Raw genomic sequence first — 27102 nt, 5'->3', positions numbered from 1 at the left:
CAAAGATATCAGTAAAATAATTCAGAGCTCAAATATCAGGTTCTAACTTTTCTAAAACTTGAAGATTTTGATAATGCCACAAAAGTGTAAAACAAATTATATATATACATAACATATATACAAACATACATAAAATGTCATACACACTTTAAAATAAAACTTTTCAAATTTACCTCTGTTCTAATATGTTCTGTAGCACTTATAAATTAAATTGATTATATACATATGCACTTTACATTTAGAGCAAATAAATCAAAATGTACTTTATTTACATATATATAAATGTATATATGTATATGTATATATATATATTTGCTTTTAATGTAAAGTGCTTATATATAATACATTTGATTTTTAACGCAACCGAAATGTATATATATACATGGTTATAGTTATATATATATACATCATTAAATATATGCATCTTAATATATATAAAAATACATTTTGATTTATTTGATTTATAATGCACTTTCCATTTAGAGCAAATATCAAAGTGCTACATGACACATCACTTAAACAGCAATTGTAAAAACAGGGTACAAATTGGACAATAAAAACAAATATGTTTGAAAATTGAAACAGCCTGTTGGTTAAATTGGTTAAAGACAATAAAAGCAGCAGGGGAGATCAGGTGTTTAGCAGGGCTTCCAGCTGTCAGTCTTAAACGACAGGTTGAGTGTAGGCTAATTATGAGTCATTTATAGATATTCTGAAATATTCCTTATCCCTCTGAACATCTCATTACCCCTTCTTTCAAATGTTTTACTGATATCTCTGATTCACCTCTTTAGGTTAGTACAAGTGAATCAAGCCTGGCTGATGTCTGTCCCTTCTTCAGACTAACTTCCTTATTGTCCTCCAGATTATTGAGCCTCCATTGTTTCTAATAGAATGATTGGTCAAACACAAAAACATCCAAATCAGTCCTTTAATGAAGAAGGGGCACATTTTAAACATACACAGCATCAACAACAAAATAATTAAAAACTCCTTCCCAGGTCTGATAGTCTTCTTTATTATTTGTTCAGAAATGAATCTTCATCAGTGACATCTCTGAGCCCTCGGAGGTCTTTATCAGTCTCCAGAGGTCTGAACAGTCCAGTCTCAGGCTGACATCTTGACTATTTTTAAAAACTGACCTCAGCTCTAACACATCACCTCTCTGACACTCAGGTACACCTCCACACTCTCTGACATCGCTGGTGGGTGGGGCTGCAGGTAGACAGGGTGCATTCCTGACCCTGCCCACACCGTCATCAGAGCAGCAGGTGAACCCGAGTGGTCAATGAAGCTGACCAATCAGAGAACAGGTTTTAATCTTTTAGAATAAGAGTCATGTTCAGTTCTCCTCCCCCTCTGAGCTCCTTCTGTAGTTCTTACTCCGTATCTTCCTGAAGGAGGTGAACACAGGGGGAGCCTTCTCTACCTCCTCCTCGCCTTTACTTGTCTCCTTCTCTGTTCCAGCCTCAGTGTGTTTCTCCTCCTCCTCCTGCAGGTGACTGAGGTTCTTCTCCTTCTCTCTGCTCCTCTCTGGAGCAATTTCTTTCCTCATTATTTTCGGTCTGCAGAAGATTATCTTGTGCTCACAGGGAGAGGAGTCACTGCGGCTCTGCTCCTCTTCCTCCTTCTTCTCCTTTTCCTCCTCCTCCTTCCCCTGCTCCTCCTTCCTGTCATGCTCCTCCTTCCTGTCCTGCAGTTCTGACAGGAAGTTGAAGGCAGCCATGGCATTGCCACGGTCACTGGTCTCGTTGATGCCCTCAAGGCTGTAGTGGGTCCAGCGCTCTGGGTGCAGCAGGTAGTCCGGGGTCCATTTCTTCTTGGCAGGATTAGGGGGGGTGAGTGGAGGTTGGCTGGTCTTCCTGCTGGGAGGCAGAGGCTTAGCGAACACTCCATCTCTCTGCTGGTTCAGAGAGGAGGAGAAGGAGAAGGAGGAGGAGGAGGAGGAGGAGGAGGAGGAGGAGGAGGAGGAGGAGATGGACGTGGAGGAGGTGGACGTGGAGGAGGTAGACGTGGATGTGGACGTGGAGGTGGAGGTGGAGGAGAACGGGGGTGAGGGTTGCGGGACCACTTTATCCAAACAGTCGAAGATGCTGTGTGTGCGGTGGGAGAAGGCCGAGCCCCCTTCTCTCAGACTGAACTGACCAAGAACAGCTGGAGCACAGGGCTCCTCATCCTCATCTTCATCACTGTGATCCAGCTCAGGGTCAAAGATCACCGTGCCGGATCTGTTCTCGGACTCAGGCTCATCACTGACCCAAAGCTCGTTATCGTCTCTGAGACCACGGCCATGTTTCTGGTCACACATCTCAACACCTACAATCAGCAGACTGAGGAAGAGAAGGAGAGAGAGAGAGAGAGAGAGAGAGAGAGAGAGAGAATTTTTTACCATCTTGCGATATATCGTTACATCCCTAGTGATATGTGGTCAGTCTAGTCACACATCTGAGCCTTTCATGAGCCTCACTGTTCACTGTGTAGACAAATACACAAAGACTGGAATCTTCCAAGCAAATGCCTCCAAAAGGCTTAGTTCCCTGAAGACCATCTTGTGAAGTTATCTCCCCAGGAATGACTGAAGCACTCTCCTCATGGGGTCTGAGTTTATTAATCAATAAAAAAAACATTATTCTTATGTCAAAAACAATGCCAAATACGTGTTTTCCCCCAAAATGATATCTTCTACAGCAACAAAATGCATAGAACTGACGGTATTGAATACGGGTACATGTTTAACACTGATTATCAATGATCAGGCTCATTGAAATATTCTCCGTGGACATAGTCTTATAATGTGAAGGCTCCTAATACTAACAGAAAAGTACTTCAGACTCACAGTGTCCAATTTTCTGTCTACTCGTTCTTATTGAGAAAAATAAACGTGTACACGGTCAGGTGTCAGCAGGGAGTGCAACCAAGTCATAATCAGTCCAGCTGCAGAAAAGCTCAGACGGCTCTGATGTTGCTGCTCTCTAAAGAGGGAACTAGCAATTCCCACCAGACTGTTGGCTTTGTATCCAAAGGTGGGGAAATGTCCTGTTTAAAGTTGTCAACCTTCGTGTTCGAGTCGTTGTTGGCAGCAGTTTTGTATTCTCTTTAAAAAGTGCATAGTGGAGACCTGACGCACAGCCTCAGCTGCCAGCTGAGCGTCTCCACTGTGCGCAACACCTTTAACTGATTTACTGAAACATGCTTTAAACTTCAAACACCTCCCTGATAGCTGAACGTAATTTGAGACCACATGTTGTTTGTTCAACGTGATCAAAATCAAAACAAAAATATGTGTTTTGAGTAATGTCTTAATCAATTAATCGATAATCGATTAATTGTGTACATCCTAAGTAGTAAAAGCCTCTGCACTCAACAGGTTGACACAGCTGCAGTGTTTTGACTACACGTCTATTCGTAAGTTGTAGCAAATAATTTGTTTTAAGTTGTAGAAAATAATTTTTTGGTGTGATAACAATAAAGAAAACTGTAATTTTGGTCTATATCGCCCAGCCCTTGGTTAGCATCCATACACAGGCTGTTTTGTCCTCCTGCAGGGTGAACCACGCCTGTCACAGGTAACAACAACATCTCATCTCTCAGGTGATACAGTCAGATCCATAAATGTTTGGACATTGACACTATTTTCAGCAAGATGATTGATGATCAAGATGATTTAAGTGCATATTTTCAGCTTTATTTTGAAGGTATTTACATCCACATCAGGTGTAGAAAATACAACTCATTTTATATATGCCTCTACCTTTTGAAGGGACTAAAGGTAGTTGGACACTCGTCTGCTCAGCTTTTTCATGGCCAGGTGTGTGTTACTCCCTCATGTCATTTACAAGAAGAAGATAAAAGGTCTAGAGTTCATTTCAAGTGCCTTATTTGCATCGGGTGATGTCAACTCTCAATATGAAGTCCAAAGAGCTGTCACTATCAGTGAAGTGAGCCATCGTTAGGCTTGTAGCCAACTCAACTGTTTGGTACCTTCTGCAAAAGGAAGAATGCACTGGTGAGCTCAACAACAGCAAAATACCCAGAAAACCCTGGAAAACAAGAGTGGTGGATGACAGAAGTATCCTTTCCATGGTCAAGAAAATTCCTTTCACAACAGTTGGCCACATCAAGAATCCTCTCCAGAAGGTATCAAAGTCAACAATGAGGGTTTAACACACGGTGCAAACCATTGGTGAGTCTCAAAACCAGGAAGGCCAGATAAGAGTTTGTCAAAAATGATCTAAAAGAGCCCGTAGAGATCTGGAACAACATCCTGCTGACAGATGAGACAAAGATCAACTAGTACCAGAATGATGGGAGGAGATAAGTATGGAGAAGGGAAGGAACTGCTCTAGATCCAGAGCATATCAGTGAAGTGTGGTGGTGGTGTAATATTGTGGGCATGTATGGCTGCCAATGAAACTGGTTTTCATACTTATTAATGATGTAGCTGCTGATTATAGCAGCAGGATAAATTCTGAAGTGTTTCATTAAATAATATCTGCTCATATTCAGCCAAACGCTTCAGATCTTATTGGACAGCGCTTCACAGTGCAGATGGACAATGACCCTGAGCATAATGTGAAAGCAACCACAGAGTTTTTAAAAAGCAAAGAAGTGGAATGTTCTGGAATTGCCAAGTCATGAATCAAATTGAGCATGCATTTCACTTGCTGAAGACAAAACTGACGGGAAAACGCCCCAAGATCAAGCAAAGACAGCTGCAGTAGAGGCCTGGCAGAGTATTGAAGGGACAAAACCCAGTGTCTGATGATACCTGTGGGTTTGAGACTTCAGGCTGTCATATAATGCAAAGGATTTGCAACCAAATATTAAAAGTGTCAGTTTGATTTATGAATGTGATGGCTTGTCAAATCACTTTTGGTGAAGGCAAATATAAAACATGTTGTAATTCCTACACCGTTCACCTGATGTGGATGTAAATACCTTCAAATTAAAGCTGAAAGTATGCACTTACAGCACAACTTCATTATTTCATTTTAAATCCATTGTGGTGTTGTACAGAGCCTGAATGCTAAAAAATGGTGTCAATGTCCAAATATTTATGGACCTGACTGTAGGTGTACCTCACCGCTCACAGGTAACAAATGTACCTCACCTCTAACAGGTGACAAGTGTACCTCACTATTCGAATAATCGTAAAGGATTATCTTACTTACTCAATAACAATTGTCCCTCATCTCTCAGAAGTAATGACTGATCAGCTGACCACACAGTTATTAACCTGCAGACCTGCAGGCAATCAAACGAGTATCTCCCAGGCTCTGTACCACATGCGCGCACGAACTCACTGACACAGATCGGAATACTACACTGGAGAGGATGAAACACTAACCTGAACACACACAATCGGTGTGTGCGTGTGTGTGCGTGTATGTTTGTGAGTCAGCTCGTTTAAAACAGGCGCTCCAGCTGCATGTTGTTAGCATGCTAATGCTAACGGAGGCGGTGGTGTATGTTACCGACACGCTGCATAGTATCAGTTACACTATATGTATTAATATACACGCTACACTGCTAAAACACCAGTAATCTCTACAATAACACGTTTAATTCACAGTCTACGGTTAATATCCCGAGGTTTACCTGACTGCTGACGTCACGACCAGCGACAACACTCTCTTCTTCTACGGCTTCTTCTTCTTCTATCGTTTTTGAGCGGTTGGCAGCAGCTTCTGGGTGCATACTGCCACCTACTGCAGCGGAGTGTGTAATTTCAGTCTATGAGGCGTAGTACTTCAGGAAACAGTCTACCTATCGTGCAAACATGAAAACAAATAATCAAACAATAAACAAAAAATTAAGAGACTAAATAATAATAATAAAAAACAAAAAATAAATAAAAATAAAAATAAATTACTATAAATAAAAATACAAAAATCAATAACTGATCAAAATAAATACATTAAATACATAACTAAATGAATTATATCACACAATGTAAACCTGTTTCTTTCAGATAAAGAAAAACGGCCTTCTCCCCAAAATTCCCTTCAAACTCCAACTCCACTCCATCCCAAATAATCTATCACATAATCCCCTCCTCTGTATGCTAGATTTTTTTACACTCCATAACCACGTTTCACATTCTCCTCATCATTACACACATCACAGTTCACAGATAGACATTTGACCATTAAGCACAGAGTCGATTTCAATCCTGTATGACCCAATCTTAGTGGATCAGTGTAGCTGTCCCATGGTACAAATAGGTCCTGAATTTGCTAGAAATATAAACACTGCCCCTTTTCCTGTATCCCATGAATTCCCCTATATAATTCACCTAATGTCCGATGCTATCCTCTCTTTATCAAGTGATTACCTCAGAATCATCCTTTCCTGTCTATACTTTGGGTAACTCACCCATACATGCTCAGCAACTTCTTGACAAATACAATACTCACATTACCTTGTTCCATATTTATTCATCTGTTTAGACCTGTGTGCATAATCTCATTCTTCAAAAAATGTTCTCCTCCTTTTTGTTTCTGTTAATACTCTTCACTTCTTCTACTTTCCTTTGACTGCAACAATTTCTTCTTCTACTTCGTTTATTGGCGTTGGCAAACCAGCTTATAGGTGCATTACTGCCACCAATTGGACTGGGATGTGGACCAGGAGATTTTAGGCAGTAGAAATAATTAAATTAAATCAGACAGACAATCAAACAAACAAAATAAACAAACCAAACTTAATAAATACAAATAGATAAATAAATGATCAAACAAAATTATTTAAACTAAACCACAATTACTTATACACATAATAATCCCATTGTAGATTTTCCCTGCTGCTTTTCCTAATACCCCTGCTAATTAAAGCTGCTGTTGGTAGTCACAGAGTAAACATCTCTTCAAAGAGAGGGACTTCGAATGTCAACACTATCCCTCCCAACCAGATTTCCTCTTAGCTCCCCAACCATAGACTGTGTAAAATATGGACGTAGTATCCGTGACATCACCCATTTGTTTCTGAAGAGCTGTTTTGAGGCCAATTGTCGGTGGAGCCAGTATGATGTAAAGAGGCGGAGTTTGAGCCTCCTAGCCAACAGCTGCAGTGTTCCCGCAGTCAGCTGTGCCTCTCATTGGAAGACTCGTAATCTAAATAATCCTCGAAATTGCCAAGTTAGGAAAAAAAAAAAAAACTCACAGTGTGAGCCGATCGAGAAATGAGCTATCCAGACTACACTCATCTTTTGTACCAGGCTGTAAACATGTTTATTTCTGCTGTAAAGATCGTCTTTTTTCCCATTCATGTGTATGTGACTTCTGGCACTTCCGGAGCCAGCCTCAAGCAGATTCTTGATGAACTGCAGCTTTTAACACTTCCGCATTGGACTCATATTTTTAGACCGGAGGTTGCTGCTTGTCCCCAACACAGATCAGCGTGTGCAGTCATGATAGTGCCGGACTCTTAACCAATCGGAGGACATAATAGGGGCCGCCCCTTAACCAATCAGGACAGAGGATTGGGGATTAGCTATGATTGGTCCGTCATAACGGGAACAAGGGGAATAATAACATCGCTTGATACAAAGGCATTGGAAAACGCAGAGATTTCGCAATAGTTTCAAATTACTCCACTTACTGATGAGTACCGACGGGTCTTAGGACTTTTTCCCAAACCCAGCAGAAAAAAGTAACGTTTTTTTACACAATTCTTACCAACAGCAAATTTTATTATTCTTTGACCTCTTTGAAAATTGAAAAAAGTCATTCCTAATGATACTATTCTATGCAATCGAGTTATACCTGTTCAACTGTTTCAGGTTGATTACAATGTGAGCATTTCACTGTTGGATGCTTGTCTATTCTGTTTGGTGTGCGGTTGAGACCTATTTGACCTTTTCTCATGCGAGTGATGATGTTTTCTTTCCTGCGTTTCCATCCCACTTACCTCCTGTACCAGGCTTCACCCACAACACTGCTGCCCCCTAGTGGTAACAGGCTGTTATAACCTGAACTCTTGTAGCCTCTTGTCTGACGCACACTCCGGAGCAGCAGGTGGCGGTAATGCGCCAATAAGCTGGAAGCCAACCGCCGTAAAGGAGGAGAATAAGAAGGCTCCACAGACCGGGAACATTTTGAAAGTCGCTGCAGGGCGTGACAGAGAGTTCATGTTTGGTGTTTGTCACTGAGCAGACTTCATTCAACCTTACATTACAGACGTTTCACTTTTTAATCTCTTTATGGAGCAAGAAGCAGAAAGACAGGACTCTGCTGTGGACATGGAGACAATCAGCATGGCAGACATCGTGGTGGAAGATGTGGAGTCCTTCGTTAACGTTGAACTGGAGACACACACTGAAAGTACCGATCACAGCGAACCCGGTATCCCTCACGGTTTGTTAAAGTTTGAGTTTAAGTTTTTCATTTTAAAATGTCAATTTGTTTTTATGCAATCATTAGTTTGGATCATAATGTGTCCACTCTGTTAAATGAGAAAGGGATGTGTTTGAAATTAGCCATTATGTTTGCTATCTTAGCTTCATAAGTTAGACTCACCGTCATTAACCAGCTGATCACCAGAACTCATCATTAACCAGCTGATCAACAGGAGACATCTTTAACCAGCTGATCACCAGGAAACATCATTAACCAGCTGATCAACAGGAGACATCCTTAACCAGCTGATCAACAGGAGACATCCTTAACCAGCTGATCACCAGAACACATTAACTAGCTGATCAAAAGGAGACATCATTAACCTGCTGATCACCAGAACACATTTAATAGCTGATCAAAAGGAGACATCTTTAACCAGCTGATCACCAGAGCACATTAACCAGCTGATCAACAGGAGACATCTTTAACCAGCTGATCAACAGGAAACATCATTAACCAGCTGATCAACAGGAGACATCCTTAACCAGCTGATCACCAGAACACATTAACTAGCTGATCAAAAGGAGACACCATTAACCAGCTGAACACATCATTAACCAGCTGATCACCAGGAAACATTATTAACCAGCTGATCACCAGAACACATCATTAACCAGCTGATCAACAGGAGACATCATCAACCAGCTGATCACCAGGAAACATCATTAACCAGCTGATCAATGGGAAACATCATTAACCAGCTGATCAACAGGAGACATCATTAACCAGTTGACCAAACATCATTAATCGGTTGATCGCCACAAAACATCATTAACCAGCTGATCAATAGGAAACATCATTAACCAGCTGACCACTGGGAAACATCATTAACCAGCTGATCACTGGGAAACATCATTAACCAGCTGATCAACAGGAAACATAAACCAGCTGATCAGTTGTTTCTATGTCTGTTGATGTTGCCTGATGGAGTCTGTCTGTTAATTTCAGTCTGATCACTGAGGGTCTTACCAGTAGACTCACCTGTCCTTTAATAATAGGCCGATGCGTGCACAGAGCTTGTTAGGGGTCAATAATCAGGGCTCTGCTTGAACTGAGGTTCTGCTCTGTCTCTGATAGTCAAACAGCTTATTGAACTGAAAGCTCGCCAGTCAGCAGGTGAGGACTGCTCAATTAATCGTTCAGTGTGTGTGATCAGGAATCATACCCAGGGTTTCACAGAGCAGAAATATGTGACAGGAATACACACACACACACACACACACACACACACACACACACACACACACACACACACACACTTCCTCTGCAGCCCCCCTTGTGTTAGTCAGGTCTCTCTGTCAGACTGGTCGTTGCCTCCTCTGTTAAACGGGTTAAACTGGTCTTGAAGAGCACTGATGGAAACATGCAAACACAAAAGTTGGTGATATTCTAGTTTCTGTCACTCGGTTAGTTTCATTTAATGGTAGTACCTCCTCTTCAGACAAAATGTTTATCAGTGTAATAAGGTGAATCCTCTTTAAAACCCACCTGTGTTTCCTCTTAGCTCTATTTCAGGATGGAGAGGATGATGTCTCCAGTGGTGAAGATGATGAGGATGATGACAGTGGCACTGACCACTCCAACTGTTTGAGGGGCGGGACTCAGCTGCAGAGGTGTGAGCAGAGATTAGGTGCCAAATCAGCTGTTCCTGACACCTTTCAGACAAGTCACCTGCTGTTCTACGAGAGGTTCAAGGCCTACCAGGACTACATGCTGGGTATGAACACACACACACACACACACACACACACACACAATAGAACATACTGTAAATCCTCAGATATAAACTGGGAACACTAACAACCCTGGACACACTTCAACATCTGTGTAAACTCCACAAACACTGTTACATTTAGCTGAAGGTCTCCAGTTTACAGGGTCACTTTTAAAACCGTAACACCGGGAGAAACGCATTCACGGTGGGCTGAGAGAAGACTACTGTTACAAGCTGCTAAATCAAGAGAATCACAGCTTCCTCTTTTAAAAAGTACACACACATACAAAAAAGACAGAACAAATAAAAACCAATGAAAGAAAGAGAAATCAAGTGAATCACAGATGTGTGTGATGTTATTGTGGACGGCGGGTGGAATAAAAACACTGCAGGTAATCTACCAATCAGACACGTTCAGCATTGCAGGCCCCGCCCCCCAAAAGCCCTGGGACCTTTGAAAAGTACTACCCCCCTAGCAGGGGCTTTTCAGGGTGGAGATTATCTACCCCTGAACTAATTTTAGACCTTAGGTCCATCAATCGAAACGCACGTAGTTTCGGGGTAAAGTTCCTAGTTCCAGTTTAAAGTTCCTCCGGTCGAAAAGCGCCTTAAGCCCAGCTGCCCCATACCATGCTGAAGGACAAGTGTCCTCTTCCCCAGTCTCTGACTGTCCTGCGCTCACACTGCTCCAGGCCCAAACGGGCCAATAGGCACCATAGTTACTACAGGTAACACTACAACCAGACTCCTTTTGTTGAAGACTCTGATGGACCCTGACTGACAAAACAGCCATGCTAAATAGTTTTAATGAACATTTTTTTCTCTGCAGGCTTCTTAATTGATTATTTACACCCTGAACTGATAAAGTCTGATTCAAATACTGAAGCTGTTCTTCCAGAACCCTTGGGTGTCAGCAGACCTAATCTTTTTCACTTTATGCCTGTGTCTGCCATGGAGGTTCATAGCGCATTAAAGAAATTGGGCATTAGAAAAGCAGCTGGTCCTGACAAACTTGAGCTTCTCTCCTACATAATAAATTTGAGTCTTGTTAGTAATGAAATCCCTGAAGTCTGGAAGTTTACTGCTTTAGTTCTTCCCCTGCTAAAGGGAGGTGAACCCTCAGATGCCAATTTCAAAACTGTGAATCCTGACAAAAGTGTGGGGAAGGATAGTTAGTGACCAGCTGAAGGAATTTTTAGACTCATCACAGCATTGTTACAGCTAATTATTACATTTACTACAGCCGCAAATAAAATACCTGTCAATGTATGTGGGTTTCTATATTAAACAACGATTATAATAGACAGTTGATCTTTATGTGTGTGTGTAGGTGACTGTAAGCCCTCTGAGGTGAAGGCGTTCACTGCCGATTACCTGGAGAAGGTGTTGGAGCCGTGTGATTGGCTGGCTCTGTGGTGCACAGAAGTGTTTGATGTTCTGGTGGAGGTGAGAACAACCTTTAGTCCCACAGCTTTCTGTGTGTGCACGCCTGTCCTGATGTGGAAGTGTTTTAAAGCTCAGAAATGACTGACAGCTGAAGTGTTGGTAAACTCTTGCATGAATCACTCTACAGAGAGCCAAGCAGACATTATGTTAGTGAAGCAGAGCACACACCCATCAGTGTGTGTGTTTGTGGGTGTCTGTGTATATCCTGAGGACCTGTCTGTGTTTCAGGTGCAGGATCTGGACCTGAAGAACCTGAAGGCGTGTGTGCGATTGGTTCTTCCTCTGCAGTGTGACATGCGTGGCTGTGATCTCACCGAGGACGCCATGACCGCTCTGCTGGAGGCCACACAGCACCGAGTCCCCCTGCAGGAGCTATACGCTGTCTACGACTCGTCGGGAGACTTTGACCAGACCGCGCTGGCTCTTGAGCACCTCAGGTGAGTGTCTGCAGGTGTGATGATAACGATAATACAAGTTATTTTTAACACCCTTTACATTTAAACAAATTTACAAGTGGGACAAGACTCAACATAAACAGTAGCTGGGATCAGAAGTGATCCTGCACGCCGCCTGTGTGAGGTGTGATAACCATCTCCTCTCTTGTCTCTGGGCAGGTTCTTCTACAAACACATCTGGAGGCAGTGGGATGAGGAGGATGAAGACGATGACTTTGATTATTTTGTGCGCTGTGTGGAGCCTCGTCTGCGCTTGTGAGTGCTCCCATGATGTTGATGATGATGAAGATAGTAATGAAGTGGTGTCTCTCTAAACTCTTGATTGAGCAACTGTCTGTGCCCTCAGGTACTATGACATCCTGGAGGATCGGGTCCCTGCAGGTCTGGTGTCAGAGTATCAGTCCCTGCTGGGGTTGTGCTCTCAATGCTTCCATCAGTTCTCGTCTCTGCGGAGCGATCTGGGCTCAGACTCGGACTCTGAGCTTGACAACGTGTCCATGGTAGAGGGACTGAAGCTGTACGAACAGCTGGAGACACTGCGCCGCAAACTTCACATCATCGAGAACCCTCTGCTCAGGTAGGCGCACCTTCAGAATCTATGTTGTACCTACATGCTCAATGAGGGAGCAACAGATCCTAAATCTCATGTTTCTGATGAGGTCATGGTTTTCATATCAGCCTAAAGAATAAAAAGGAAAGACATAAACTCTCCATCCATATTAACCTCAGTAATGTCTCACATCTTCATATTTCTAACACACACACACACACACACACACACACACACACACACACACACACACACACACACACAGAGTCACATTAACTTGAACAATATCTGTGTTTAAAGGTCAGTCCAGCAGGCTGTGATTAAACATAGTACTATAATAACAGTAAAAATGATATGTTGCACCCACACATCTAAAACTCTCTGCCCAGGTAGGACAGGTGTTAAATTCTCCACATCTTAACAAATCATCCCACCTTCCTGTCAGGTATGTGTTGGGTTACCGTGGTAACAACAGACAGCAGTGTGTCCAGAGCCGGGGTCTCAGGTGTTCAGGTATGAAGGTGGTCCATGTAGTGACAGCGTCCTGCAGCAGCCTCCAACTACAGTCCCTCCTGAACGACCGCCTGCTGTCTCTGAGCTCCTCTGAAGACACACAGATACAGGTAACACACACACGCACGCACGCACGCACGCACGCACGCACGCACACACACACACACACACACACACACACACTCAGTGACTCTATACATGTATGTGTACAGACAATGTGCGTGATATTCCAGATCAATGATGAGGGTGTTTCTGTGTGTGAGTTCAGTTCCACAGCGATCCGGTATCTGCAGTGGACTCCTGTCATCAGGGGGACGTGGTTTTGGTTATGCCTGGGGTCTACAGTGTGACCAGCTCCATCTTCATCCCTGACTCTGTCTCTGTGGAGGGTACAAACACACACACACACACACACACGCACAACCACACACACATTGCAGGGCTTTGTTATTGATACAGTGATGTGACATGTATTTATAATGTAAAAATGTATTACCATGGATGGTGTAGGAGCGATGAAGGGTTCAAGGGTCATGTGTTAGGGGCGGTGATATTCTGTTCATTTAGGCCACCTGTTTTCTTTTGTTTGGAGGTGGAGGAGAGGGGGTGAGCTGGGTCTCCGTACTTTTTGTTGACCGCTTATTTTCGCTATTTGCTTTTGATCACTTCAATCATTCGTTTGTGCACTTTATCATGAGTTGATTATCCTTTTTCGTTAATAAAATGTTAAACTTACTTTTTTGTACATCAGTGATTTCGCTTTTAGCACGTCTGACACTTAACTAGGCCCAACCTCAGCCTCTCAGCAGCTTTTGCCTCTTTGTAGTTGCTACAGACGGTATGATATGGCAAAGCCCTAATCCCTACATTAAGAGCATTAGAAAACACAGACAGAGAGCACAGTCTCTACACAATCACTCACTATCACACACCTGTCCTGGATTATTAAGGATAATTCAGAGCTAATATTTATTCTTGGGTTATTTTCTGTCTGTCTGTCTCTATCTCTGTCGTGGGATTAAATCTGGTATCATGTCAAAGCTCAACACTCTGTTGATACATTGACGGTGCTGCTTCTGGTTTGTGTGTGTCAGGATTCGGTCCTCCCGATGAGGTGGTGATAGAGAAGAAGAACAAAGGAGACTCGTTTGTGGAATCCACCGGAGCTGAGGTCAAACTGTCCAACATCAAGTTCATCCAACACGACGCCATTGAGGGGATTCTCTGTAAGTACACACGCATGCACACGCACACACACACACACACATGCACGCACGCACATGCACGCACGCACATGCACGCACATAACATGCATTTCCTTTGTAACTTGTTGCTGCCCACCTGCGTTTCCTGTGTAACCTGCTGTGTGTTCCCTGTGTGTGTGTGTGTGTGTGTGTGTGTGTGTGTGTGTGTGTGTGTGTGTGTGTGTGTGTGTGTGTGTGTGTGTGTGTGTGTGTGTGTGTGTGTGTGTGTGTGTGTGTGTGTGTGTGTGTGTGTGTGTGTGTGTGTGTGTGTGTCCCCTGTGTGTGTCCCCTGTGTGTGTGTGTGTGTGTCCCCTGTGTGTGTGTGTGTGTCTCCAAGGTGTGCGTCAGGGCACTGTGAACATGGAGAACTGTGTGCTGCAGTGTGAGACCACTGGAGTGATCGTCAGAACATCAGCTTGTCTCAGCATGAACAGGTGTGACCTGTATGGGTCAAAGGTCAGACTCTATTCACACACACACACACACACACACACACACACACACACACACACACACACACACACACACACACACACACACACACACACACACACACACACACGGGATACAATAACACCGTTATCCCAGAGTTTGATTCTGATGCAGATGTTTGAGGTTTTGACGACAGTGTAGCTACACTCTGTAGTCAATGCAGAAGTGTGAACCAAGCTCCACTTGGCTGTGTTTCTTAAATGATGGTGGAGAGTCATAAAGTGCAACGTCTCCAGTGCTCAAGGAATATCAATATGTTGAACTGCTGTATCTCGGTGTGTTTCTGTGTGTGTAGGGGGCCGGTGTGGAGATTTACCCAGGCAGTGTCTGCAGTCTGATTGGAAATGGCATCCATCACTGTAAAGACGGGATACTCGTCAAGGTGAGACATACACACACACACAAACACACACACATGCTATATGAAAAACTTAGAGAATTAAAAAGAAAATAAATGTTGATGTCATGCTAATAATGAGCATATGCTAATACAGTGTAACTAATTGGTTTATAATATAATGTATCATATATATAGTAATAAGTTGCATCAGCATGGCCTTTAACTGAACACAAGCATCCCTGAGGGTTAACCTTGAATAAAGGTTTGAATGACATAAAATACAACCATATGTTTTTATAAACACAGTTAAGTGTTTGACAACAGTAAGTGACTGATGATGTTAATGTGTTTGATAAAGGATTTTGCTGATGAGTTGGAAGTAATGCCGTCCATCACCATGGAGAACAACGTGATCCACAACAACGAGGGATACGGAGTGATTCTAGTGAAACCCAGCGATACAGAGACACAAAGAGCCGAAGGTGGGGGGGCGTTCTCTAACGGAGCTGAAGGTAAGCGCTCTAAGACCGATCTGAAGGTAGCGGGCGCTCTTTGACAGAGCTTAGGTAGGGGTGCTCTCACAGGGCTGAAGGTAGGGAGCGTTCCCTAACAGAGTTGTAGGTAGCGGGTATTTTAACAGTGCAGAAAGGAGGGGGTGCTCTAACACGGTTGAAGGTAGGGGGCACTCTCCAACAGAGCTGAAGGTGGGAGGTGCTCTCTCACTGAGCTGAAATTAGGGAGCTCTTACCAACAGAACTGAAGATAGAGGGCACTCTCACTTAGCTAACAGTTATCAGTAAGCTGAAAGTAAGGGACATTGACAAAGCTGAAGGTATGAGGCACTCTCTCAGAGATCTGAAAGCAGGGGGCACTACGTCAGAGCCGAAGGTCGGGGTTGATGCGATAGTTTTCCTTAAGCTTAAACCTGAAACCTCTCTGTTTATATAGATCTGGTAAACAGTCTGTTTAGTGAAGAGTGATTCATGTGTGCTATTTATATTCATGTGTTAATGACCTCTATCACACAGTTTGATCTTGAATACTCTTTCTGTCCTCAGGAGATTCGGCTGACCACCCACTCACTTTCCAGCTTCAGTCTGCTGAGAACAACAGCAGCAGCACAGAAGGAGGAGCTTCCATAGAGGGCGGAGCCTCAACCTCAGGCAGAAAGTGGACCTTCAGCCGGCAGCTGAGCAGAAGCAAAGAGACATCATGTGTGAGCCGAGCGGTCCAGGACCTGACGGAGCTCCAGGTGTTCGTGTCCATCACAGGAAACCAGTTCAGACGCAACGGGATGGGAGACTACGGAACATTCTACTACTGACACACACACGCACACGCACACGCACAAACACACAGGTGCACAGACACACATAGACACACTCTTTCTTTTACTGAAACAAACCTTAAATCACTGATGTATTCACACACAATGGGACACTTTTAAGTGCTGACACACAAACACCTGATATTACTGACATAAATAATGACATGCACCTACACACACACATACACACACACACACACATCTCCATACTAACTCTGCATCAAGGACTCATTTTTTCCTCAAATCTGACAAATGTCTTTGCTCCATGATCGTCTGTTTTTATTTTCTCGCTTCAGTCTGACCTGAGGTAAATGTCTCTGGCTCCGCCCACAGACTGATTTAATCCGAAGAGACGCTGATGAAAGTGGAATTGATTTCATCAGTTCCTAACAGAGCTCTGAATTCTGTTTTTACCTTATTTATTACTCATGCTGAATGTTTTATTTGTTTTATCTTTTGTAAAGTTTCACTGTGCACTTTGAACACAGGTTTGGTAATTTGGGGTCAAATAGGCGTTACCTGTCTGGTGAGGTGGAGGGGGGCGGTGTTATAATTCCCAGGTTCTCTTTGTTTGGTGACGAGTGATAGGTTCGGTGATGAGTTTTTAGGTGGAGGGCTCAATTAATGTAAAGTTTTAATTTCTCCACTTTCTGGTGATTCCAAAAATTAAATGTTTAAAACAAAAGAGTGTGTGTTTGATCTAAACAAGTGTGTTTGATGTAAAGAGTGTGTTTGATGTTAACGAGTGTGTGTATATGAGATGAGTGTGTTTGATATAAATGAGTATGTGTGTGTATGGTATAAACAAGTGTGTTTGATATAAACAAGGTTCCTTGATGTAAACAAATGTGTTTGTCATGAAAAAAGCGATGACCACCGACCTGTGTAAAAAAAAAATATGAACAAAAATGACCTCTGACCTGATGCAGATATCATGAAAGAAATGAAAATCATGAGAAAAGCAATGACTGTGTGGACCTGATACCAAAAATCATGAAAAAAAGTTATATCATGAAAAAATAGATGACCACAGACCTGATACAAAATGTATGAAAAAAGCAATGGCCACCGACCTGAAGTAAAACGTTTTTAGAAAGTAATAATCATGAAAATAGTGATGACCGTAGACCTGATGCAGAAATCCTGAATGAAGGGAGGACAAGCTGTTGGAAAAATCATTTAGATCCTGGCCCTGATGCAAGAATCATGATAAAAGGGATGATCTTACTGTCAAAGATATGAGACTGAAAGAAGACAACTGAGAAAGAGACTAGGAGAAAACAAGATAGTAATAACAATAATATGAATATGAATAATGCATTTTATTTATCACGCACTTTACATTCTGGACAAATCTCAAAGTGCCACAGGACATATTAAAAGGGCAGTAAGAATAAAAACAGAAGGTGAAATGCAGACACTTGTTAAAGACACTGGTTAAATAAAACAAATAAAGCAGCAGGGAAGGTCAGATGAAAACTATGGATAAGACCAGGGAAATAAAAGCTAGGGAAACGCCCTCTGAAACAGTAAAGTTTTTACTCCCTTTTTAAAGGAGCCGGTGGTCTGTGGTGCTCTTAGGTGGTCGGGGAGGGCATTCCACCACAGTAGCAGGGCAGCAGAGGAAATGCCCAGTCTCCCATAGTGCAGATACTGGAGGTATGTCATATTTTACAAAGAAATGTGATGGATAGCTGCTATAGACTTTTATTCAAAATCTGAATAGAACAAATTTGATCAGTAGGATTTAGTCTTATTTATTCAGTTCAGATTGCTTTATTGGCATGAACAGTTTAGTTATTGCCAAAAAACTAATAATAAAAAATAATGAAAACAATACAGTTATTATAATTATACATTTTATATGTACATATGTATTTATTCTACTTTTCACATTAAAGAAAGTACATTATACATCCTGATCCGCCCTCCATGACAGGGGGTGGCGGTAATGCGCCCAGACGTTGTTTGGCGACCGCCAAAAAAAAACACAGAAGAAGAAGAAGAAGAAACAGCAGAAGAAGAAGAGATTGTGTAGCATCGAAACAAACAACGTGTGTTGAAGTTACTCTCTGTTTATTGAACACAGAAACTGTCTGACTGTCGGGACATTTTCCTCTGGAAGAACTCAAACGTGTAAATGGAGGGTGAGTATGATACTGTAAGAGAAAAGTCAAAGTAGGGTCTAGTTTGACTGTTAAACGTGTTCATCTTAAATAACAACAGAAGTTAAGTTTACTTCATACTCGTTTCAGATCCTCCTGTAAGCTGTCAAACGCTCTGACTATAAGCTTTATCAGTAAAGAAAGTTATCAGCCTTAAAGTAGATGGGTAGGTGTCAGCTTCCCCGATCCTGACTGGTAGATGATTCCAAAGGAGAGGGGTCTGATAACTGAAGGCTCTACCTCCCATACTACTGTTAAAGACATGTTGGGATAGTAGTGTTTTAGAGGGGTAATAGGGCACGATGAGCTTTTTACGATACGAAGGTGTCTGATCATTAAGAGCTTTGTAGGTCAGAAGAAGGATTTTAAATTCTAGATTTTATAGGGAGCCAGTGTAGAGAAACTAACACAGGAGAGATGTGCTCTCTCTTCCTAGTTCTAGTCAGAACTCAATCTGCACCGTTTTGGACCAGCTGAAGAGTCTTCAGAGATTTATCAGAGCAGTCTGATAAAAGGGAATTGCAGTAATCCAACCTGTGTGGTAACTGTGAAGAGAGCCACAGTTCGGATTAGGATTACCAACTTTCTCCCTCCTAAATAAGGGACAGGTGTACAGTGCCATGGTGGTGTGAGCATGATGTGTAAATTCAGTGTTCATATTCTGATTCAACTGGAAATGCAGAAAGTGTGTATATTCCCTTTAATCCTTACTGTATCATTCTGTAACCTCATATGAATAAACCTCAGAGAAACCACAATTTGTCTCCTTTACATCAAAAAACAGGCAAAAGAAAAATGAAATGCAAAAGAGGAGTATGACTCACCAAATGTACTTTTTCCATGGATTCTTTTTGCTGCTCTTGACTGACTCAAGCAGTCTTTTGTCCTAACACAGCCAGAGAGAAGTCCTCACATGACAAGTCACAGTTTACAGATATTTGAAGTTCACTTTTGATCAGCTCTGTGCTGCATCTGTTTCTTGAGTCTGACCATTAAAGGCCATCAGAGAGAAAATCCTCTGTGATTGGATGACAGGTGGTGTGATTGGCACATTTTTGAGGTTGTCATTATGGGGTATTGTTTGTAGAATGTTGAGGGGAAAAAATGAATTTAATCCATTTTGGAATAAGGCTGTAACACAACAAAATGTAGAAAAAGTGAAAGGGTCTGAATACTATCCGTACCCACTGTATAACTAAATCGCCATAGAAATTGTAATACTACTCCTATTACAAATGTCATGTCAATCTGACAACACACACATTACTGAAGTAGTAAAGCAGTAAAGCTCCTGATAACGCCTCCTTCCCCTCCTTCATATGTCCTTTAACAGAGGCACTCGTTCGAGCCAGGATTCCTCGGGAGCTGGGGAAGATCCTTGGTGTTGAGGTGAGCAAATACTCCTCAGTGTGGATGTTCAATGTGTTGTGAAGTGTAGCTATGATGACCTATGTACTCCACATATATAATCTCTTATTCAGCTTCTATTCTGTAAAATGATCCCCAAACCTTCTCACAAAGAAATGCTAATAACATTGATGGTAAAAAGAAACTTGTTGGGCTGTTGCTTAAATAAAAGAAGACATTCGACTCATTGCTTCATATATTCTGACATTTTACAGAACAAATATAAGACCAGATTGACATGAAATTCTTAGCATATGTATGTCAGTGATCGAAAATTTGATGAAAAATGTGGATACATGTTCCAGCATATGTGTAAATGAAGACAGCAGTCCTTAAATGCTGTACTGATTAATCTGTTGTTTTTAACCATAAAAACTCAAATAAATCAAATGATTTCACCTAAATCAGTTATTTTTGAAATATCTTTTCTAAATCATATCCAAAGTTATATTTTTTTATTAACTATTATTTCGTTTTTTCAACACAGAACTATAGATTTAAAAGCAGAAGCAATGTCACAATAAAGGTGTCCAGCTAAGGATTATTTCAAAGACCCTAGTTTACCTGAAAAAGGGTCTTTGTGATTTATTGACTCAAGTTTTCTGACATGACACCATGGTAAAAAGTCAAGCTTTGCCAGAAGAAAATATGTTTTTAGTTGATCAGACAACAGAGCCATCATTTCTGATGCATTCTTGGTAGTCAAGAAATGTAACTGCTGATTGGCTTCTGCAACACAGTATCAAGCGGTCGTGGCTAAAGGAGGAATTGGAACTTATCTCGAGGCTCTCCGCTGTCTGCCATTGTTGCAACAAACTTTGGCTGATTTTGAAACGGCCTGCTACATACTTTCTACGAATGTAGTAGACAGCATGTACTACCTACTACAGACTGCGTTTGAATTTAGTCTGGAGTCTGACTGTTCTGTTCCATCTGTGTTGCAGTACGCTGGGCCACACGTCACTGTTTTGGAAAGCAGAAGTAAACAACGGCCAAGCTGATAATGAAACTGCTTCAATTATGATTTAAAAAAGTTAAGAAGTGGTTTATATAGAATTCAGTAATTTTCACAGCACATAGAAACTGAGTTCCCCTGTCAAAAAAATCTGAATCAGAATCAGCTTTATTTGCCAAGTATGCTTGAACACACAAGGAATTTGACTTTAGTAAACTGTGCTCTCTTTGTACAAGGCATAAGAATAAGAATAAGACCTACAATAAAAAATAAAATAAAAATATAATAACAATAACATCAGCTATAAATACAAAAGAACAACAATAGGCTTGACTAATATGTACAGGCTAAAATAATATGATAAAGTGCAGTGGTGAGTTGCAGAGGTAGTTTTTACATTATAAAGAATAGTAGTTAAATAATACAAAAAAATAGAAATATGGAATTATGCTTGGAGAATTGTTGCATTGTGTATCAACATGTATATTTACAGAGAGTATTTATCTGACAGGTATGACACAGTTATGGTTTAGTGTTCATCAGAGTGACAGCCTGGGGGAAGAAACTGTTCTTATGGCGGGTTGTTTTGGCGCACAGTGATCTGTAGCGCCTGCCGGAGGGGAGGAGTTTGAAGAATTTGTGTCATGGGTGTGAGGGGTCAGCGGTGATGCTACCTGCCCGTTTCCTGGCCCGGGACCGGTACAAGTCCTGGATGGGGGGCAGGTCGACACCGATTATTTTTTCTGCAGTCCTTATAGTCCGCTGCAGTCTGTGTTTGGTTGCAGAGCCAAACCAGACAGTGATGGAGGTACCAGACAGTGATGGAGGTACCAGACAGTGATGGAGGAAAGAAAAAGCAGAACGAACGCTGTGCATTATGGGAAACAGTACGTGAGGTAGACCGGTCCGATGCATACTGTGAAATTTTCCAGAATCAGTAGACATCCGGGGAGTTTTGGCATACTGCAGATTTTGCTCCTGTTCACATACTGCTTACTAAATACTGAATTTTGCCCAAACCAGTACGTACTGCTAGTATAGTAGGCGGTTTCAAAAACAGCCTCTGTTTACTTCCCGTGCTCGTTCTATGGGGAAGTAGTGCCGGCTTCACAACCATTCAGGACAGCGTAGCAGTTACCGCCCCTCAACCAATCAGGACAGAGGGTCAGAGAGTGTCTCTGATTGGTCTGTGATAATGGTAACGAGGGGAATAATATCATTACTTGTTACAAAGGTATTGGAAAACACAGAGATTTCACCATAATCTCAAATTACTTCAATTACTGATGAATACCGATCAGTATTATGTCTTTTTTATTCAAATCCAGTACAAAAGAGGTATCGTTTTTTACTCCATTCCTACCAACTGCACCTTTAAGTTACACATTTTAACCCAGATCATTTTGTGAGCAGCACTTGCATGAAGATATCTGTTTATAGAAATAGATCAATTGTAGCGGTCCGGGATGTCATCGCAGCAGTGAGCGTTCTGCCTGCTATTGCTCTTCACATGGGCACTTTGTCCTTCATACACCCAAAACTGCTGCTACCTGACTGTTGAATTCAACTGAGACTAAAAGCATGCTTCAAATGGAAAGCAGAACACTTCCCATGCTGAAAATCTAGATGCTCATGCACAGATTTTACAAGGTTATGTTGAATCAGTAAATAGATATGAGACTTAACAAATATATACTTCAAAGGCTTTACTGAATTGAAAGCAGTGCGGCGTGTTGGAGGGGAAAAAAACATTTTCACAAATCCTTGATGAACATATTTTTGGTGTCTCATTTTCAGTCCCAGATCAAATCTAAAGCAGAGGCCTTCACTCAGGCGTTCCTCAAGAACAGCATCCAGCAGCCCACAAAACATGACCTGAAGAGCATGCTGAGTCACAAAGCTGTGGTTCTGGGCTTCACCAGGCCCAAAAAGGACAAGTCCAAGAAGAGCAGCAAGAGAGCCAAAGGACTGAATGCTCGGCAGAAAAGGGAGCTGAAGGTCTTCCAAATCAAACCTGAGCACCAGAGGTTGGGAGTCTGTATGAATTTGAGTGTTCCTGCTAAAATGTTCTGTTGTTATTATAAATTCCACTTTAATCAGTTGTATTGTTTTTGGCCTCTCCACTTTCTCCATTATCATTGTAGGTATGAGCTTTTCCTGCCTCTGCATGAGCTGTGGAAACAATACATCGTTGACCTGTGCGGTGGATTAAAACAAACAAGGTAGATCAGTTCAGAGCCATGCACATGTGGAGCCCTCACATGCAATCAGTCATTTCTGTCTGTCATTTGAAGTCCTTTGTACATCATTTTAATATACTGTCATTTTGTGTTCTGTTTTGACAGCTGTCCGCAGTTTGTGCAGCAAAAGCTCCTGAAGGCAGACTTCCATGGTGCCATCATCAGTGGTAAATCATTATTTTACTTAAAATGAGTGTTTGGAGTTCAAATGGAATTTCACACTGATTTAAGATGTTGTTAAGGAGAGCTGTTGGCCCAGTGGTCTAAGCGTGCCCCATGTGATAATAATAATAATAATAATGATAGTATTTGTAGAGCACTTTTCAAAAAACTAATTACAAAGTGCTCTACATGGGCAGAAAAATAAAACAGTCAGTTCATAAAATAACACAAGCCAAGATAAAGAAATAAAACATATTTTAAAAGACATCAAATTCCCCTAAAAAACTCTAAAGGAATACAATTATTTTAAACTATATTTTTAAAAACGGTTCAAATAAAATAAGATTCAGATAAAATCAGGGAAGGCTCTACAATAAAAGAATGTTTTCAGAAGAGATGTACAGCGGCTGTAGTCCTTGTCGCAGCAGTTGCTTGTCCCCCTCCTGGCCACGGCCATTCACTGCATGTCTTCCCCACATTTCCTGTCTGTCTTCAGCTGTCCTATCAATAAAGGCCAAAATGCCCCAAACTTAAAAAGTTGTTAAGAAGCTGATTTTAGCCTCACACAGCTACATTTGTGGAGTTCAGCCTTTAGCAGATCATGTTTTTGTTATTAGCTCAGTCAGAGGCAGCAGAGCCGTCCGCCAACATTCAGATTCAACTTTACAGAAGGAAAGGAGTGTCAAAGGACAGGGCACGCGGATGTTGGAGAAATAAAGGGATCCCAGTCATTGTAGTTGTGCTGCTAGTTCGATCATGAGACCCACATAGCTGACGAACCTTTCAGAGCCTGATCACTGCAATTCAACTCAATCATTCGACTTCTTTGAGCCATAATTTAAATCTGAAAATGGATATGAAACCCACAGTTTTAAATTCAGGGTGATTCATGCAGAAGCTTTTCATAACTTCTCACTCTTGAGCAAATGTCACAACTACAAATGCACAAGTGCGCCAACTTTGGTTTTAGTGGCTTCAGGCAAACTTAATATTTGGCAACATTGACAGACCTTTGAATGTGATTGCAATGCAACAGAATGTCGTGTTAGGCCCAATCTCAATGTCCCCCCTGAACCCTGAGCCCTGAGTCCTTCTTGACTTAATTGATGTCCTGTGTAAAGTGACTGAGGGCATGAGGCTGGAAGGGCTCAAAACAGTAGAACTGGGAATGAGACAGCACTTTGTGACTTCCCCTGTAACCTGCATGATGTAATGTAGCTCACCTTAGCGGCATCAGGAATTTTCATTGCACGATTTTTACTTTCCTCAAATTCAAGGCGCTTAAGGTATTGCCATGTGATCCAGGCTCTTACCATTCAGCCTGCTTAACCACTAAATCTAAAATATATAAACAAATAACTATAAATATATAAATTATACTGTATATATGTCTGAAGATAAATAGATTGTGGCTGATTAAGGCCGTTTTCTACATTTATACTTAGAGGCAAACATTTTTGTAACTCCAACAGTTGTTGCATCTTGTTTACTATCTGTCTTTTTTTTTATTTCATGTTATGGGGTTTGTTTACCCTTCCAAGCTCGTGGGCTCCCCCTTTGAATCCTGTGTTTCACGTCACAATGCTATGAACTATGGGTAATTCCCTTACGCTAACTCTGCAAAAATGCCCACTTACGGAAAGGGGGCATAAAGGGCTCAAAAAGTGTTGAGGGATCTCTCACACACTTGAAGATTTGACAGTGAGACAGTCCTTAACCCTCACAGACTTAGAAGGATAGTGGACATTGAGATTGGGCCTTAGTCTCAACTGTCCCTCTGAAACTTGTTGATTATGGAATCAAGTTAGTCAGTTTTGTTGGGACTTGATGTGTGTTGATTTCTGCAAACAGGGCTTCATTGTGACATCCTTTAAGTTCACCTGCTCAGAACTCTTCTGTTGCAGGACAGTGGGTTGATTATGAGCACCTCTGGGTGTCCTCAATATGAGCACAGATGCAGCTATGACACAGTTAATTAATAGTGTTGACTCTTGTCTCTCACTCTTTCAGTGGTCCGCTCTAAGTGTCCATCATATGTGGGGAAAACAGGGATTTTAATTCAAGAATTCAAGCATGTTTTCAAAATAATCACCAAAGAAGACAAACTGAAAGGTAAGGAAGATGGAGGTATCTCAGTCCAAGTCTGAAACTTCACCTCTACCATGTTTTCTTATTTAAACATCCAAACTGTGACTGCGTAATATTTTTTATATTACATTTGTAAATCTTTAATATTTGTTGTGTGACAGTGATCCCAAAAAGGAACAGCGTGTTTGCAGTGGAGATCAACGGCTTCGTCTCACACATCTACGGCACAAAGTTTGAGCAGCGAGCCAGCGAACGCTCGGCCAAGAAATTCAAAGTGAAAGGAACCATCGACTTGTGACGGCACAGAGGGGTCACAACAAATAGACATTCCTCCTGCTGGCAGTGTGCAGGAGCAACTACACTGACTGAATGCAGTTGTTAAACCACATCAGGATAATTATACTTCTACTTTTGGTTCTATTTTTATCCTTGCTGCCATATGGTGGATTTCTGTTCATGACTTCTTGTTGTTTTTCTTATTTTAAGTTGTGTTTTTGGGCATTTTTGCCTTTTATGATAGGACAGGTGAAGAGAGACAGGAAAAACGACCTGCAGCAAATGGTCGCAGCCTGGAGTCGAACCGGCGACCTCTGCAACGAGGACTATAGCCTCTAAATTTGGGGCGCTTAGACCGCTAAGCCACCAGCGCCCCCCTTTTTTGTTTTTCAAATGGTATTCTTTTTCAATGATTCTTTTTGTACAACACGATACATCTCACTTCCATCAAATACTCTAGAAGTATCAGTGTATGTATTAGAGAATCTGAACAATCTAGACAGTGATTGCTGAGAAGGAGCAGAGTTAGAGAGAAGGAACCATGGAAATAAACCATCACTGCTAGTTATAGAGGTTGTTTTCTAATCATTCACACCCCTTTAGAGAAAGCCTGTCGATGGGTACTGCTACTTTCAGTGCAGCTGAGCGACCTTTAATCATAGATTGAATCATACATGGACCACGTCTCCGTGATGTCACCTATTGGTTCCTGAAGCAGAGTTCTGAAGCTTCTCATCGCAGTATGGTGGTCCCCAGAAAATGAGAAGTAATATTTACAGTACAATCGGCTTTATTTTCCATGTTAATGTGTGCCCATTTCTCTCTCCGTACACACTCTATTACTCATTATCTTTGAAGATATTAAATTTACAGGTTCATTATTAAGTGCATATCTGAATTGACAGACTGTAGGTGTTGAAGTGGAGGTTAAAAATGAACTCAACTACAAATGATAAAAAGCATGTAACTGTTTGTGAAAGATTTTTCTTAGATTCTTGTTACTTGGTGTGCTGTGGGACCAGTCAGAAAGAGGTGCACCTGTTTGAGGGATGTGAACACCTCTCTTTTCAAAGCCTCCGCTCCAAGCTGGAAAGATTTCACCCTCTTCAGTGAAATGGTTTCCTGCTTAGAGCCACTGAACTGAACAGTATTACAGTTTTTTTTTCTCTGTTGATCAGATGTTTAAAAAAGTGTAAAATGCAACTTTACTTTTATTAAACTAAAACTTGGTATCAGATGTCATGGTGAAATGGACTTTGACAAAAGAGAGCCATTAACTAATAGACTCGTGCCAGCCAGTAATAGTGGTAGGTCCCTTTTACATTTCCTGTA

The 27102-nt window shown here is 41.7% G+C and overlaps 3 protein-coding genes across 10 annotated transcripts; 2 read left to right on the top strand and 1 right to left on the bottom strand.

Annotated features, from left to right (window-relative positions):
- Window positions 1-917: 917 nt before the first annotated feature.
- On the bottom strand, window positions 918-7923 carry tssc4 (tumor suppressing subtransferable candidate 4). Of its 7 annotated transcripts, none has more exons than XR_004630766.1 (3): window positions 7909-7923; window positions 5599-5766; window positions 2217-2330 (listed from the first exon to the last, which is right to left on the bottom strand). XR_004630766.1 is itself a non-coding variant. In XM_034680227.1 (2 exons), exons 1-2 carry the CDS (start codon window positions 6439-6441, stop codon window positions 1343-1345), a joined length of 1008 nt encoding a protein of 335 aa, XP_034536118.1. In that variant the 5' UTR covers window positions 6442-6547; the 3' UTR covers window positions 918-1342. The 7 variants fall into 7 exon arrangements, 1 of the variants encoding a protein (XP_034536118.1); XR_004630767.1 differs by lacking the exon at window positions 7909-7923 and adding an exon at window positions 7764-7778; XR_004630764.1 differs by lacking the exon at window positions 7909-7923 and adding an exon at window positions 6422-6546.
- A 118-nt stretch (window positions 7924-8041) lies between these two features.
- On the top strand, window positions 8042-17162 carry shcbp1 (SHC SH2-domain binding protein 1). 2 transcript variants are annotated; one of them, XM_034680223.1, is made up of 13 exons: window positions 8042-8342; window positions 9901-10113; window positions 11441-11556; window positions 11785-11993; window positions 12171-12266; window positions 12358-12588; window positions 13007-13184; window positions 13343-13463; window positions 14169-14300; window positions 14656-14774; window positions 15106-15192; window positions 15509-15662; window positions 16209-17162. In XM_034680223.1, exons 1-13 carry the CDS (start codon window positions 8201-8203, stop codon window positions 16472-16474), a joined length of 2064 nt encoding a protein of 687 aa, XP_034536114.1. In that variant the 5' UTR covers window positions 8042-8200; the 3' UTR covers window positions 16475-17162. The 2 variants fall into 2 exon arrangements, with proteins under 2 accessions (XP_034536114.1, XP_034536113.1); XM_034680222.1 differs by having other exon boundaries at window positions 8043-8354.
- Window positions 17163-18441: 1279 nt separating this feature from the next.
- Window positions 18442-26749, top strand: pop4 (POP4 homolog, ribonuclease P/MRP subunit). Its single transcript, XM_034680236.1, has 7 exons — window positions 18442-18624; window positions 19976-20031; window positions 22802-23031; window positions 23149-23226; window positions 23350-23411; window positions 25417-25518; window positions 25656-26749. The coding sequence occupies exons 1-7, from the start codon at window positions 18618-18620 to the stop codon at window positions 25790-25792; spliced, it is 672 nt and encodes a 223-aa protein (XP_034536127.1). The 5' UTR covers window positions 18442-18617; the 3' UTR covers window positions 25793-26749.
- Window positions 26750-27102: the final 353 nt, after the last annotated feature.

This window comes from Notolabrus celidotus, chromosome 3, assembly GCF_009762535.1.
Source record: "Notolabrus celidotus isolate fNotCel1 chromosome 3, fNotCel1.pri, whole genome shotgun sequence".
In the NCBI taxonomy this organism is placed as follows: Eukaryota; Metazoa; Chordata; class Actinopteri; order Labriformes; family Labridae; genus Notolabrus; species Notolabrus celidotus.
Note: the sequence above shows the minus strand (reverse complement) of the source record. Positions and strands in the feature narration are given on the sequence as shown.